The 13690-nt window shown below is 48.5% G+C and overlaps 1 protein-coding gene across 2 annotated transcripts in view; it reads right to left on the bottom strand.

The window, feature by feature from the left end:
- LOC100121771 overlaps window positions 1-13690 on the bottom strand; it is a 53588-nt gene that overhangs the window by 4095 nt on the left and 35803 nt on the right. The window contains exons 19-24 of one of the 2 annotated variants that reach the window (XM_031924738.2): window positions 1660-1864; window positions 969-1227; window positions 588-699; window positions 386-508; window positions 155-309; window positions 4-80 (exon numbers count right to left, since the gene is read on the bottom strand). In XM_031924738.2, the coding sequence (XP_031780598.1) occupies window positions 4-80; window positions 155-309; window positions 386-508; window positions 588-699; window positions 969-1227; window positions 1660-1864 (931 nt within the window). Of the gene's footprint in view, window positions 1-3; window positions 81-154; window positions 310-385; window positions 509-587; window positions 700-968; window positions 1228-1659; window positions 1865-7008; window positions 7579-13690 lie in introns of those variants that run through there. The other variant, XM_031924747.2, reaches the window with a different exon arrangement.

Below are 13690 nucleotides of genomic sequence, written 5' to 3'. Positions count from 1 at the left end.
CACGGAATCGGTTCGGAGTGCGTATCGATGTGCAGAGTTTCGTTAACTGGTGCCACGTGCAACTTGCTCCCTCCTTTTGGCTGCGAAACAGAGTCGAACGTTAGATTTTTGTTCTCTTAATTGATGCGCGCGCGCGCGCGCGTGAGCGACTTACCAGTGAATTATAGTGGGGCTGAGTTGTGTTAATATTGACGGGTAACGAAGGCGTATAGTGATGGGGTCCCATACTGAGCTTCCCGCCGGCCGATCCGTTCGATAGCATACTGTGAGCAGCGGGGGAGGCAACAGGTTTGCTTTGAACAGGCGTTTCTGAAAATAAAGAAGCTCTTTGAGTACCGAGATTCATCATCCTTATATTTCGAATAGATAGAATATTTCAAAATACCAGGCCTGTGTCCAGGCTCGCTGATGACCTCCACGTAGGAAACCGGGAAGATTCCTTTTCTGCCGGCGATGCGGCCTTCGTACCAGTTCTCGTCGACCCTCCTGGTCAAATATACAAGTTCCCCTGAAAAATTTGCGCCGATCAAATTGGATTCTCGCGCAACCTATATAAACTCGCGGAATAATTCAATCCGACTGCGTACCTTTGCCCAGAGACAATTCCAGATTCGTCTGGGCGATGAAGTTGAACTTGGCTCGCGCCTGTCCTTCGTACGGCTTCTTCGGCAGCGTTCTGATTTCGTCGTACGGAATTATCTGCGCGAAAGAAACACGACATATCAGTAAAACTCTATTGTATACAGATCTTGCGAGATCTGCAATTTCCCCTACGACCATAATACCCAGCGCGTTAACGAAGCCATTATCATCGGAGAAACAGCTCTCCTATGCACCAGCGGTCACAAACATCAAATCCTAATCTAGACACTCTCTCAGCTGTACCCACGTATCGATTCCGCTCGACATGTACAAACGAACGCACGCCCCACCGGGTATACGCGTACATAGCATGTGCAAGCACTCACCTCGACGTAATTGAAGGGGAACAGCCCGACCATGGCGTTGTGCTCGCCCTCGTACCAGTTCTTGTCGACCTGGCGGCGTACGAAGATGAGGTCACCTCGACGGAAGGTCAACTCGCGGGGTGACTGACCGACGAAGTTGTAGAGAGCTCGAGCGACCAGTCGAGGTTCCGGTGTCTGCTCCTGTGATCTGCTGCGGTAGCTCAGGTCGTCGACGAAGTCGTCGTAGCGGTTCAGAGGAATCGGAGACTTCTGAGACGGACTGCTGGGGCCGAAGTTACCAAATTCGAATGATTAGTTCTCGAGACGCTCGATTAGTACAATTGCCAGGGGGTTTAGTCGAGGTTATGTGGTTAGTGGATAGTGCGCTCGGGTGTTTTTGCGTTTGTGCCGTGGTGTGGTGTTTGTTGTGAGGGCGCGATGTTCGCGGCTGATGGTATCGTAGTGCTTGATCTTATCAGTGTAACGGGTTTGGTAATTATCATAATTTACTTCAATTTCGAAATGAAGAGACTCAAAATCGCTCTCATGGTAAACAGCCAACAGACTACACGACTCCCTCGGTAAACGCGGGAGTATCGATTTCCCCAACACCGAAGGGGTAGGCCACCCTCTCTCAACAAAAGCCATCCCAAAGATATACATCACCTCGAATCGTATAATATTACACAACAAACAATAGTAAAAGACTTACACAAAATTATCGGTGTGACGTCTGGAATCGATATCGTGGAGCTCCTGAAGGTACTTGCGACGTCGTTCCTCCTGATAGACGCGGCGCATGTTCTCGGCACTGCGTCGAGCGAGCTCCTCCTCGCTGAGGGGTTCCTTAGCCTCGGCTCGCACCGGCGAGCGGTAGTGGATCGTCACCTCGCCCTCGACATAGCGACGCGGCGACTCTGTGAAAAAACGTTGTTGGCGCAATGATGAGCATACGCGATTGATTTATCGAGCTTTCTATACATATATCGTACGTATTGGGGAACGGATTCAGATCTGGGTGGAGTACTCTTTTTCAGCATTATGTAATGCACTATCTGTGCGGGAGTCTTTGTTTCGCGGAATAAAATATCGCTTTAAAAGCTTCGGAGCTTTCATGTTGTAAAAGGAGGGAAGGGGAGATAAGCGGGAATAAAAGAAATGCCGCATTGTTTCGTCTGTAAAAGGTAATCTTGAAATTCTTTTGAAGAGAGTTGACGGAATTATCTAGTTTCTTTCGGAGTCGGTCGGATAGTGCTTAGGGTTTATTATAAAACTATGCTTACGATTTTCGGAAAACTCGGACAAAGGCTCAGTCCAGTGAAAATTTCGCGCAACACTCGAACGGAAGCTACTCGACTAACGAAATATTACACTTTCCCGCGCAGTTTGCGGTCATTAACGCGTATACCGTTAACTCGCACTTTTCGCGTTGCTTCCGCCGCCGCTGCTCGTTATCCGTAAATTCTCAGCCGTAATATGGTGAGAGAGCGCGAAAAAAAAAATCGCTTTCCTCGGTCGAGCTTTATCGATTAACTTCTGCTCTTCCGACTTTCGGAAACCGCTCGAGTGCAGCGCGATCGTATCAATTAGAAAATCTCGAGTTTTACGGAGAAAAAATCTTACAGCCTCATCAGCGGCCGAGATGGAGAAACAATGAGACGTGCCAGCGTCGATCGCTAATCGTTCTTTGCAATTAGTAATTTAAATGAGTGAAAAGTTGGTGAGAGAGAGAGGAAACTCGGACGATAGGCTAATTGTTCGGAATTGACGAATTTGGAACGAGTGCGGCTTTTCGCACGGTTCGTGTGCGCAAATAAAAGGCTGTTTGTAAAAGCGTCGGAACGAGCTTATGACGATTATTAATTAAATTTTTTTCCGTTTTTGGTTCGAAGAAATTGCATCGCAACATCGTTAAGATCCTATATCATTACAAAAGAGTCACGAGAGTGGATACTTATAATTCAAAAAAAGGAGATCCGCTACTCTCGTCCCGGCAATTGAAAGCCTGTTATAATACCCGAGGTATAATACGCGAGCAGCTCTCTCGTGAAAAGAGGAGAAAAAAAACGTCACGGACTACAAAACCCAGTTCATTCTCCATTGTTCCCGCGCGCCCGGCCAACTTGGGAGTTTTATTAACGAAGTCATGTGACCCACCGCAGAAGATTCCTCAAATGGACTCGCGAGTGTGTGTATGTACGTGTAAAAATCGGATCGCGCGCAGATAAGTGACCCACATCCAGGCGTCCGTCCGTTCAAGTAGTTCAACTACCTTTCTAAGGTTTCCGATCGTCGCGCGAGTATTGAAAGCCCGCGACGTGATGCGCTATGATACAAGTGTATTCGTTATATTGCCATTAAGTGCGCGGGAGAAGATGAAAACTGCTTGAAATTCGCGATAACCATCGTGTGCGTAATATAACTTTCTTTTTCGTTCGTTTTGTCGGTGTATCATTGTAGGATGAGTTATACACTCTCACCGTATATTAAACCGATTGTCTGGTGAAATGCTATTTTTATCTCGGACGTTTTGATCACAGCCAGAGGAAGAGATGATAAATGCGCATTATTTCGTCTTTGCAGCGGTACGATGCACTTTCGGAGTCTCGACTTTCGTTCTGCGAGAGCTGACTCACGCAATTGTTTCATAATAATAAATTGTGTTGACTGGCTGATGTCTGTTGTCGGCTTTGGAGAGGAAAAAAAGAGAAGAAACGTCCGCAAGGGTTTCTTGCGACACGTGCTTATAGCCGCGAACGCAGAAGTTGAATCGCCGGGAAATCGGATTTTTCCAACTTTTTTATTATGCTTTACGTCCCTATTCTCGTGTGTTTGGAATGACCGAATTTGTGTAATTGCGCGGGCATTGACGTCACTCTTAATTCGAAGCGGAAATCTTGATCACTGCGGTATATATATATATATATATATATATATATATATATATATAGAAACGCACGCATTCAAAAATTCCTCACTCCGCAAACGCACAGAATGAAAGCAATTACCCAAACGTTCCCTCGAAGACCTAACATCCTCGCAACTGGAGCTATAGACTTCTCTGGCAACAGCCATCCCTAACTCCAAAAATCAACCCTCAGAACTTGTCGCACACCCGCATGAACACCTCGTGAACCGCAAAAACACGCGTCCGAACCCGCACTCGGTGATGCCAACACTACACTAGAAGAAGCTACATTACCACTATACTCGATACTCCCTCGAGTTCACGTATTAATAGATCCACGGAGCAAGAGAGAGCGCAGGTATACACCGGCGACGTTATTCGTCACATGTGCGCTCGACGAGCGATTGATCGCGGGACGACGGCGCCGATGACACTGTGGCCTGCAACGACGAGCGGACGCTGACTCTATACACACACAGGCTGTCTACCGTATGCGCGTAAAACCTAAACAAAGGCCTAGAGCATGTGTGTGTATGTGTATAGTAGGCGAACGTGAAACTCGCTTTCTGCTGTGGGCTTTCGCGGGAAGTGCGCAAAGTGCTGCGCTCTGCGGATGCGGAGGAAAGCAGAGAGAGAGAGAGAGAGAGAGAGAGAGTGAGAGAGAGAGAGAGAGAGAGAGAGAGGGAGAGAGAAGAGAGAGAGTTCGATTATGGAGCGCTGGAATGTTTATTGGGTAATGTTTGCTTATTTGTTTTCGAGGAGTACAAGAGTTTTTTTCCCGAGCGAAATTGCGAGTGCGAGTAATGGCTTAATTTGAATTTCGCGGGCTTTTTCAACGTTCGCACGCGTACAATTTTTCTCGCAAGTCGAGAACTAGGCCGACGACGACCACCGCGAGGAATTAAAAGTGGATAAAAAAGGGGATGAAATTTACATGAAAACTTATCTCGTGAACGTCGCCGTCTTTTTTTTTCCTCCACGAGAAAGAGTTATTATTATAGCGCTCCGAGAAACTTTTGTTCGACTACGCGATGTTTACATAGTTTGCGAAGATCTCTCTCTCTCTCTCTCTCTCTCTCTCTCTGCAGCTTGTAAAAATTCCGAATATAAAAAAGCACCCGCGTACGCGCATCGATATCCGACGATGTCACATCGATAGTCCACCGCTGCTGCATTTTATTCGCTTTTAATTCGGCCTTTTTTTTAACCGTTAAATTCCACTGTAACGGTCGTTAGTCCGGCTTTTATTACAGCGCGGCGTACTCGTAAAAGCCGGTAATTGAATTTTCAAGTTCCGAAGTCGACTCTGTACAGTAGTGTATCGTAAATTATACCCAGTATTTTTTACTATCCTCTTGCGAGAGCCTATATGCAATATATTAAAAAACTTTGATCCTCTATACACACCATAATATATCCATACTCCATTCAAACGTCTCTCTCACTCTCTATCTCTCTTGAGCGTCAACACACTCGAAACTCCACGCTGGGGTACACTCTCGGAACAATCGAAAATCAGGAGTTAGTAGTTCGGCCCTCGAACATCAGCTGGGAATTCGCAGCTCTCTTGAGAGGAAAGTGAAACTCGCGAGCGAGTATATAGCGCAGGCGCCGCTCGTAATAATCGACGGCTAAACGCACCGTCGAGGCTATACATAGCGTCTATATCTATAGCTAGTGCGTAATTGACAATCTCGCGCTGGAATCTATTAATCTCGACGAGGCCGCGCTCGCGAGAAGTCGTCCACTTGCCGGCTAATGCGAGCGATGAAAGTTTAATGGCTATACTCGCGCGCGCGTCCCCGATGACGGGGATGAAGTGTGCGTTCGTTACCGTAATTTACTCGCGAGAGGGATGCGCCGCTGCAGCTTGTTGATTTTTCGTATACGATTAACCCACCGCGTAGAGGTCAGCGTTTCTGGAGCGTCGACGCAATTGGGACGTGGCGGCCCGTGTATGTGTGTATAGCATATCTCCGAAACAAAGGAACGAGAGAGATCTAGCGATTAAAGTGCGGAATACTGACTGTACGGTATTGGCCCGTAGACCGAGGGGAGCGTGCTTCCGGCCTGAACTCCGCAGTCCTTAGTCCTGGCGAGTAGTCGATCCCTCGAAGCGGACAAAGCGTTTCCGACGAGTCTCGGCGAGAGCAGACTGTCGTCCTCGATGCTCGTCAGGTCCGAGCAGGACTTGTTGAAGGATCCGTGACCTCGACGTCGGATCATCCGCTCGATCCTCGTTTCCCTGCGGTTGTTCCTCGCCGGCGCTGTCGTCGTCTCGGAAGACAGTTCCAGCAAGCTTCTTGAGTTCTTCAGCAGAGCTTCTCGGCTTCGTTCGATCGAGCAGCTGGACTCGTCGCTGCTCTTGCGACGGTCCATCGTCGGCGAGTCGTCCAACGAGTCGGTCACTCTTGCGCAGCTGGCGAAGTACTTGTCGGTTTCCTCCTCCTTTTTGCTGCTGAGATTAGGCATGGATTTGCGAAAATCCCTCTCCGGGAAGGCCGTGGAGAGTAATCCCTTTCGCTGCTGCTGCTTCTTCCTCGACTGGTCTCGCGGCGATTGGTCACGCTGCGGCGGTTGGTCGTCGACCTTCGGCCGATTGGTAACGCTGCGCCATGTGCCGCCGTTGCGATCGGTACCGAAGTACGTCAACGGTAGCTGCTCTTTTTGCGTCTGCTCCGCGGCCTTGAAGTCCAGCGAGTCCGGCGTGTTGCCGAAGTCGGCGCGGGATTTGCGGCCGTCTGTGCTACTTCCAGCTGACTGATTGCTCTGACTGGTGAGAGTCTCGGTGCTGCCGAAGCCGCTCGTCGTCTTGGCTACGGCTGCGGGCATTTGGAGCTTGGATTTGACGCCGTTGTTCTTGTCGTTGGCTCCGATCGGCATGTCGGCGAAGAATTTCCGGCGCAGGTAGCGATTGTGCTCGAAGATCTCGTGGAGGCGATCCCGGCTGGTGCGGAACTCCGGGCTGTGAGGGACCACGAAGTCGTCGATCCTACGGGGTATCTCCGCGGGGTCGTAGTCCTCGTCGAGGGCATCCTTCGTTCTGGATTCCGGCACTATCAGATTGCTATTCTGATCGAACTTGTTCGCCTCGTCGAGATCCTTCAGCAGATGCTGATCGTTGCACTCGTAGTAGTTGAGGCTCGAGCTGGGCCTGGGCTGCTCCTGGATGTCCCCGAAGTACGAGCGCTCGAACTCCGTCCTGGGCTTCCAGTCGTAGTTCAGCTGCTGCTCCGAGCGGAACATCTGATCGCCCATGTTGCCGTCCTCTTCTGACCGAAGCTTCAGATACACCAGATCGGCCCGTTGGATCTCGGGCATGGACCTCCTCTGTACGGCGTGACGCTCGAAGTTCTGACGCTGATGACTGCTGTTATTGGCGAACCTGGTCCTCAGACGTCGGGGCAATCGGGAGAAGCGTCGGAGGTCGTCGATGTCATTGCGAAGACTCGTCCACTCCGGACTGTTCTCCAGCTCGCGGACTCGAGGCAGCTGGCCGTTTCGGGCCTGCCGAGGTGGTGGGGACGACAGCTGCATATCACTTCGTTGCCTCTTCTTCTTTTTCTTCGCGATGCGTAGCCGGTAAATATTTGCACTTCATTTTCTTCCGCTGTTTTTCGATTGTGCGTGTAGTACGATTGGTTTGTCAGGAAGACCCGCGTGTTTTCGCTTCGCAGCCGTGTTCTTACATCCCCGAGTGCTCGACGAGTGTAAGCAGAAGTCCTATTCCAGATAAACAATATTCACTTGTAAACGACACTTCACCTCGGCACTGCGCATTGATTCCACACACACACACACACACACTGTGTAAGCAACCCCCTGTATGAACTCGAGAAATCGGAAGAAAAATTCGCTCGGAAAGCGCACACACAAACAAACGCGACCTCGCGCGTGCGTGGGCGAGTGATCCGATAGTCGCGTCGGCACTGCCGCCTTCGAGAACAGCCGGGCTCGGGCCCCTTCGCATAGAGAGGAGAGGAGGTGAAGAGTAGAGAGAGAAAGAACGAGTCCCTCGAGGGGCCAGAGAACTCGCGCGCTGTGAGCGCCGCGAGAGAAGAGAGAGAGAGAAAGAGAGACAATGGCCCCTCTCTTGTACACACTCTCGGCCCTCTCCGCCGCGGCGAAAAGGATCGCCAGTGTGTGTTATGCGTGTGCGCGTCTGAGTAAGAGCGGTTAAAGGTCTTTTGTGCAAGATTTTAGCGCGGGGTTATACGCTTTTTCCGTGCGTGTGTATGTAAGTAAGTTTGGTTTTTTTTTCAAGCCGAATGATGCAGGCTTCTCGGAAGGCTATGCTCCCCTCGTGAGGTTCTTCGAGTGCGCTTTGCGTTATACTTTTACTTTTTTTTTCCACCGCCGATCGAGAAATCAGTCTCATAAACGATACGTCGATGCACGAAAATACTCTCTCGCAACACCGTATAACACACTCACTCTTTGTTTCTCCGAACTCCGTAAGACTCTTGCTCTCTGCGCGCTCTTCTCTCTCTCTCTTTTTCAGCTGGTGCTCGTTCAGCCCGCGGTTCTCATCCGGCGCGTTCCGCGTTCGGCGGCGTCGACCGTTGGCCGATCGTCGATTCGCGATAAAAGCGCGCGCGGAGTATACACAGGCCGGAAGGGCCTATCTCCGTGCGAAAAGAAGTCGCGGTGGTATTTTCGATATTTTCTCCGATCGACGAGAGCCTAATTAGCCGCTGTCGCGTGTGTATATTTTCCTTGGCGATGCGTGACGAAATACAGCCTTAATTGGAGGTCTCTTTTTTTATTTACGAGCGTGCATGGATTATGCAAATGATAAGCCTTGATTATAGAGAGAGATTTGTAAACTCTGGCGCAATGGAGTGAAGGCCCTTATCTCGCTTTAAAAATCGTGTGATCGAGGAAGTTGCTCGCTTCGATAGATGTATACCCGCATAGATCACTAGCGCGCGAGGGATCTCTTTGAAAGTTTGAGGAATCGCTTTCCGCGGGCGCTACACACGGTCTTATGCAAGACTTTTTCTCTATCTATCTCTCTGTCTCTCTCTGTGTATACGATTCTTTGGGAAGTTCGCTCGTAGATATAGCCGGTGCGCCGAGTTCGTTTGGCCGAACGACTGCGGGAAAGTTGCGCAATTCCGCGTCGGTATTAGGAAGTTTCCGATAAACCGTTTTATGGATTCTCTTTCTCTCTCTGTTTAAGATCGCACACGACTCTGTGCTGAGTTAGCGTTTGCATAGGATACGAAATTCTCGGAATAACCTTCCAAACGCTTGTTCTATTCCGAGAGAGCCGTGTTATGCGCCGCGTACGCGCGTTCGTGCGCCGGATATGGATGATCGTCTTTTCCGCATAATACATCGAGGATAATTTCCCCGGAGTGAATTACGCGAGTACAAAAATAGCACAGCACCTGTCTCTTCGCCTTCAAAATTCAATCCGCTAAAAGCGCTGCGCTCGTCACACACCCACCGACGCGCGTTCAAAATTCTATTTTCGCGCGAACTTGGCCTGACGCGCATACAACGTTACTCTGTTTCGCCGCGACTATACTATACTACGTTATCGCGATGCCCTCCTCTCTCTTCTGGCAAGGTCAGATCGATCCGCGCCCTGTGCAATTTTCCCTTGGAGGAACGTGATTTTCCAGCGAAGCTTCTTTTTTCTTTCGCCGAGAGTAGCCTGGAAAATTGCTTTCGCGCGGCGGAAATCTGATTGTGGAGCGGACGGGAGGAAAATTAGATCGGTGTTTAATGCAGGAGTGAGGAAGGAAAGAATTGCGTGTTTAATCTTGCACGGCGCGTCGCGTCGCGGGATTAATCTCCTCTCTACATATATTATGTACAATGCGTGCTATGATCGAAGATTTATCGGTTTATTATAGGCAGAGCTCTTTAGACGGGAAAATAATGTCCCTCTAAAAGGCCATAACCGCATTATTTCGGCGTAAGGCCTGTAATCAGATTGAATAAATTGGAGCGTCCGCGTATAGGTAGCATCGGATGCGTTCACGCTCGATGGAAAATCCATTTTGCGGGCGTAATCGAGTTTAGCTCGCGCGCCAAGACAAAAGCGGGAATCGACTATGGCGATAGGGCCAATGCGTTAGCCGCGATCTCTTTTCCTGTGAGCTATAGCAAACAAATTAGCCCATTGTTGAAAGCGAGCGCCGCGTGTATGATTCGAGGAGTAAAAGTGAACGTAGGTGGATTTTTCAGCCGCTTTATCGTTTAGAGCGTTATTGCCCCGTATAATTTCGTTTCGCTTTGAAGAGTAAAAAAAAGGAACGCGAAATCGTAAAAAGCTACAAGCGAAAACCGACGACTCACGGAGTTTCCTTCGAGAAAGCAGCTGATAATTACGGCCGCGCACGAGTGTATGAAGCCATTCATCTTTTTTTCTCCATCTCCGCGCGCGAACTTCCGGAAACAATCATCCTACGCGAAATCCCGCGGAGTATACGGTGTGCTATAATACTTGCACTGCCTCGATTTCTCACACGTCGACGTGTGTCATTCTATTCTAATGAGGAAGAGAGAGAGAGAGAGAGAGGCTCTGTAGTACAGCTTCGCTAATCGAGATGTGGAGCGATTTCACCGGTTTTTCCTCGCGCGCGCGTGAGTAGCGCATAATTAATTTGTATCGCGATAGTTGGAGCCTATGGAACAAACGGGGCCGGGAAAAAAGTGAAATCTGGAGTGAGAGAGTATATTGTAATTGGGGAGTGAAAAAATGGGCTTTCGGCGCAGTGTACACGCGTTTGTTTACAGTACGTAGCATCAGGGTCATTATCTAATCAGAAGTATTTCGCGCTTATCAACGCGGCTATTCACGAGGAGGAGGAAAAGAAACTCGTTAACTCATCTTCTGTCGCCGCCGACGCTTGTGTTTATCACCGGTGTAATACACTGTGTTTTCTTACACGCATGTCGAGCGGCGATAACATTATGCTGAGAAAAGCGACGATAAATAAAAACACAAAAACGACGACTTCTGGTTCATTGTCGAACACGAACAAAAAAAAAGCGTTTGGCATGTCACTCACGCACGTATGGGACTCGAAACGTCGATATAAAAGCGGCTCATTTGCATTCTATTTTTTTCCCGATTTTTCATCGCGCTAATTGACGCGATGATGAACGACGGAGACAAAGGCGAGGAGAGCTGGGAATAATTGAAAATGGAAATCGCGTATACACGATGTTTATAATATTATAAAGTCTGTTTTCGCCTCGACGCACGCATCGATTTATCCGCGGATTATCTTCGAGAGAGCGACGTCGTTTTATCAAATACCTCACTCTAAAGCTTTCCCGATAGTATGTACGAGCGAGATTCTTTTATCTGTCGATACACTTCGTCCAACAAAACAGCCACGATAAACCGACGGCTTGCAAACTTTGCATATCCATCAGTTTCGAAAAGTTCCCAAAGAATAAGATTCTCTTGTCAAGCCAAACAAATGAAATCAATGCACAATGCCTACGTATCGGCCGCACTTCCGAACAAAATTTACACCTTGACGACACTACACACTCACACACGCACGCGCCACTTGTACTCCGTATTCACAAAAGAAAAAACAACAAAACTATAAACCCATACACGTGAACGATACGTCCTCGACGAGTGTCTTGCCGCGACTCCGTGATCGCACGCGGCCGCGACGTTTACTCGGCGGAGTCACGTGATACGCGCCGCGCGGCAGCGACTAATGTCGCGGTATAGAAGTGCCGAGCGCGCGAGGGAGTAGTTTAACTTTTCGTCGATAATTGCGTCGATTAGGTCATCGATAATTGCTCGCGATCGAGATCTCGGTAACGAGTAATCGCTAGATTATAGTGTCTCTGTTATGCGGGAGAGGTGCTATTGAACGCGTTGATTCGGTGGTTTGGACCTGTTTTTTTTTTGGTTTTTATCGCGTTGTTGACATTTTTTACACGTGAGTCACGAAGGTCGCGAGATGTGCAGCCAAATTATTTTCGCCTCGTGTTTTATTTTTGAACTGCGCTGAACAATGGATTATTTTAGATTATTAGAACGTGCAATGCTGTAGCTAAATCGGTATTTACCGTACAAGCGCGTTTTGATTAACCATGAATAACCACGGTCGATTAGATTACACGAAATACCAGCATAATTTCACGGCTATTCAAACCGTTCATTTCCACGCCTGTATACACCGCGAGAAAATTACACGTTTCCACGAAAAAAAATCACGTCCTTCCGTACCAGATACCCAAATCAGGCGCATCTCCCTGGGCGAGAAAAACGAGCTTCAAAATTTTAATTAAAGACTTTCATTTCCTATACAGCCCATAATCACAAGCTATACGTTTCCTCCTCTATACATCCGACCGACTAACGGCTCACCTATGCGTATACAGAAAAATATCAAAAAGCAAACACTCGCGCACTTCTAGCGTTCCGCTATCCCCGAAAATAAGTCGAGCGAAATTGTTTCTCCCAACATAGATAAGAGCCCTAATACTCGTTCGCGCGCTCGAACGCAAACAGTTGCTTTACCTTTGAAGTGGAAGCGCTATTTGCGCAAAGGTCATTAAAAGCCAAAACTCGCCGCGCGCTCGCGAGTATATTTCGAAAGTTATTGCGCTTATGTGGATGTACGAAAAAGCCCTGTTGACCTAAAAAACTTGCAAAGCTCCGAACTACTCGAGCAGGCCGAGCACGTATAGAGAGAAGACGATGATTATTCCATCAGCACAAAAGCGACGTCATCATCGACGACCTTCGCCTCGTCAGCGATAATTTTTCATTCGCCTCGTTCCGTCCCAGACATCCATGTACGACTGCACATTCAAAAGGTCGACTCTCTCGTTATCAGCGCCGGATAATCGCGTCACGCATCGGCGCCGCATATACGTGTATACCAACGTATCCTCTGCGACAATGAACGGGACCTTTTTTTTTGTCGACGCGAGGGCTCGTCTAGTCTTTTTATAGGCCCTTTGTTTGCCGCGCAGTTCGAGAGCGGATGGAACGTTTGGTTTTCACGCGTTTCTTTTTATTCGACCGAGAGCTGTGTATTATCGATTTACGCGCGGAGCGCTGCGGGAGTTTTTTGGTCTGCGTCGACGAGTGCTATTGCTTCGATTATCGGTCGAGTCAGACGCGTATTTTTAGCGTCGCGTGCGTGCAGTTTCGCTGCTTTTTTTTGCTTTTAATTCGTGCAGAGCGTTTTGTAATTGCTTTGATCTTGAAATTTTCTCGAATACACGCGGCGTTTGAGAAATTGAGCGTTGCGTGGGCGTTGTTGTCTACGGCTATTTTTACGTATGCGTGAGTAATGTAATGTGTATGTACGTGTATCCATGAAAATAAAGCAACTCTTGGAGCAGCGAAAGATTACGTAACATGTGGCTTTTATTGAAACAAAAAACAAAATTCCAAATTACACAGTACAGTGAATAATCGTCTTTACATAACACAAGACTTTAATATCGCCATCGTCGCAGCATAACAATATCTCTCCAAAATATAGCTAGGACTGAAAAGCCTCTCGAGTAATTACTCTCGCCAGACACATACACACACACACACACAGACGTACTCGTCGCTCGAAATAACCGGCGCTGCGCTTCGAAAATAAAACAATAATTTATAGCCCACTATACCACTACCGGGGCTGCTAAGCTCCGGCAATTGGCCTGACGCCCGCCAGCGGCCAATCTAATTATGCGGAATCGACTGCCGATCAGGAGAGCCAAGATGATTCACTCGGCGGAGTATTGAGAGAAAAGCACGTCGGATCAGTTCGATTGACAGTGTGTACAGTAATACCGTCTGTACGTATACGTTGGGTGCTATATAGTAGGAGAGCTGCGCCAGTGCAGC

This window comes from Nasonia vitripennis, chromosome 2, assembly GCF_009193385.2.
Source record: "Nasonia vitripennis strain AsymCx chromosome 2, Nvit_psr_1.1, whole genome shotgun sequence".
NCBI classification, from domain to species: domain Eukaryota; kingdom Metazoa; phylum Arthropoda; class Insecta; order Hymenoptera; family Pteromalidae; genus Nasonia; species Nasonia vitripennis.
The sequence above is the reverse complement of the archived record's forward strand: the minus strand, read 5'-3'. Positions and strand labels throughout refer to the sequence as shown.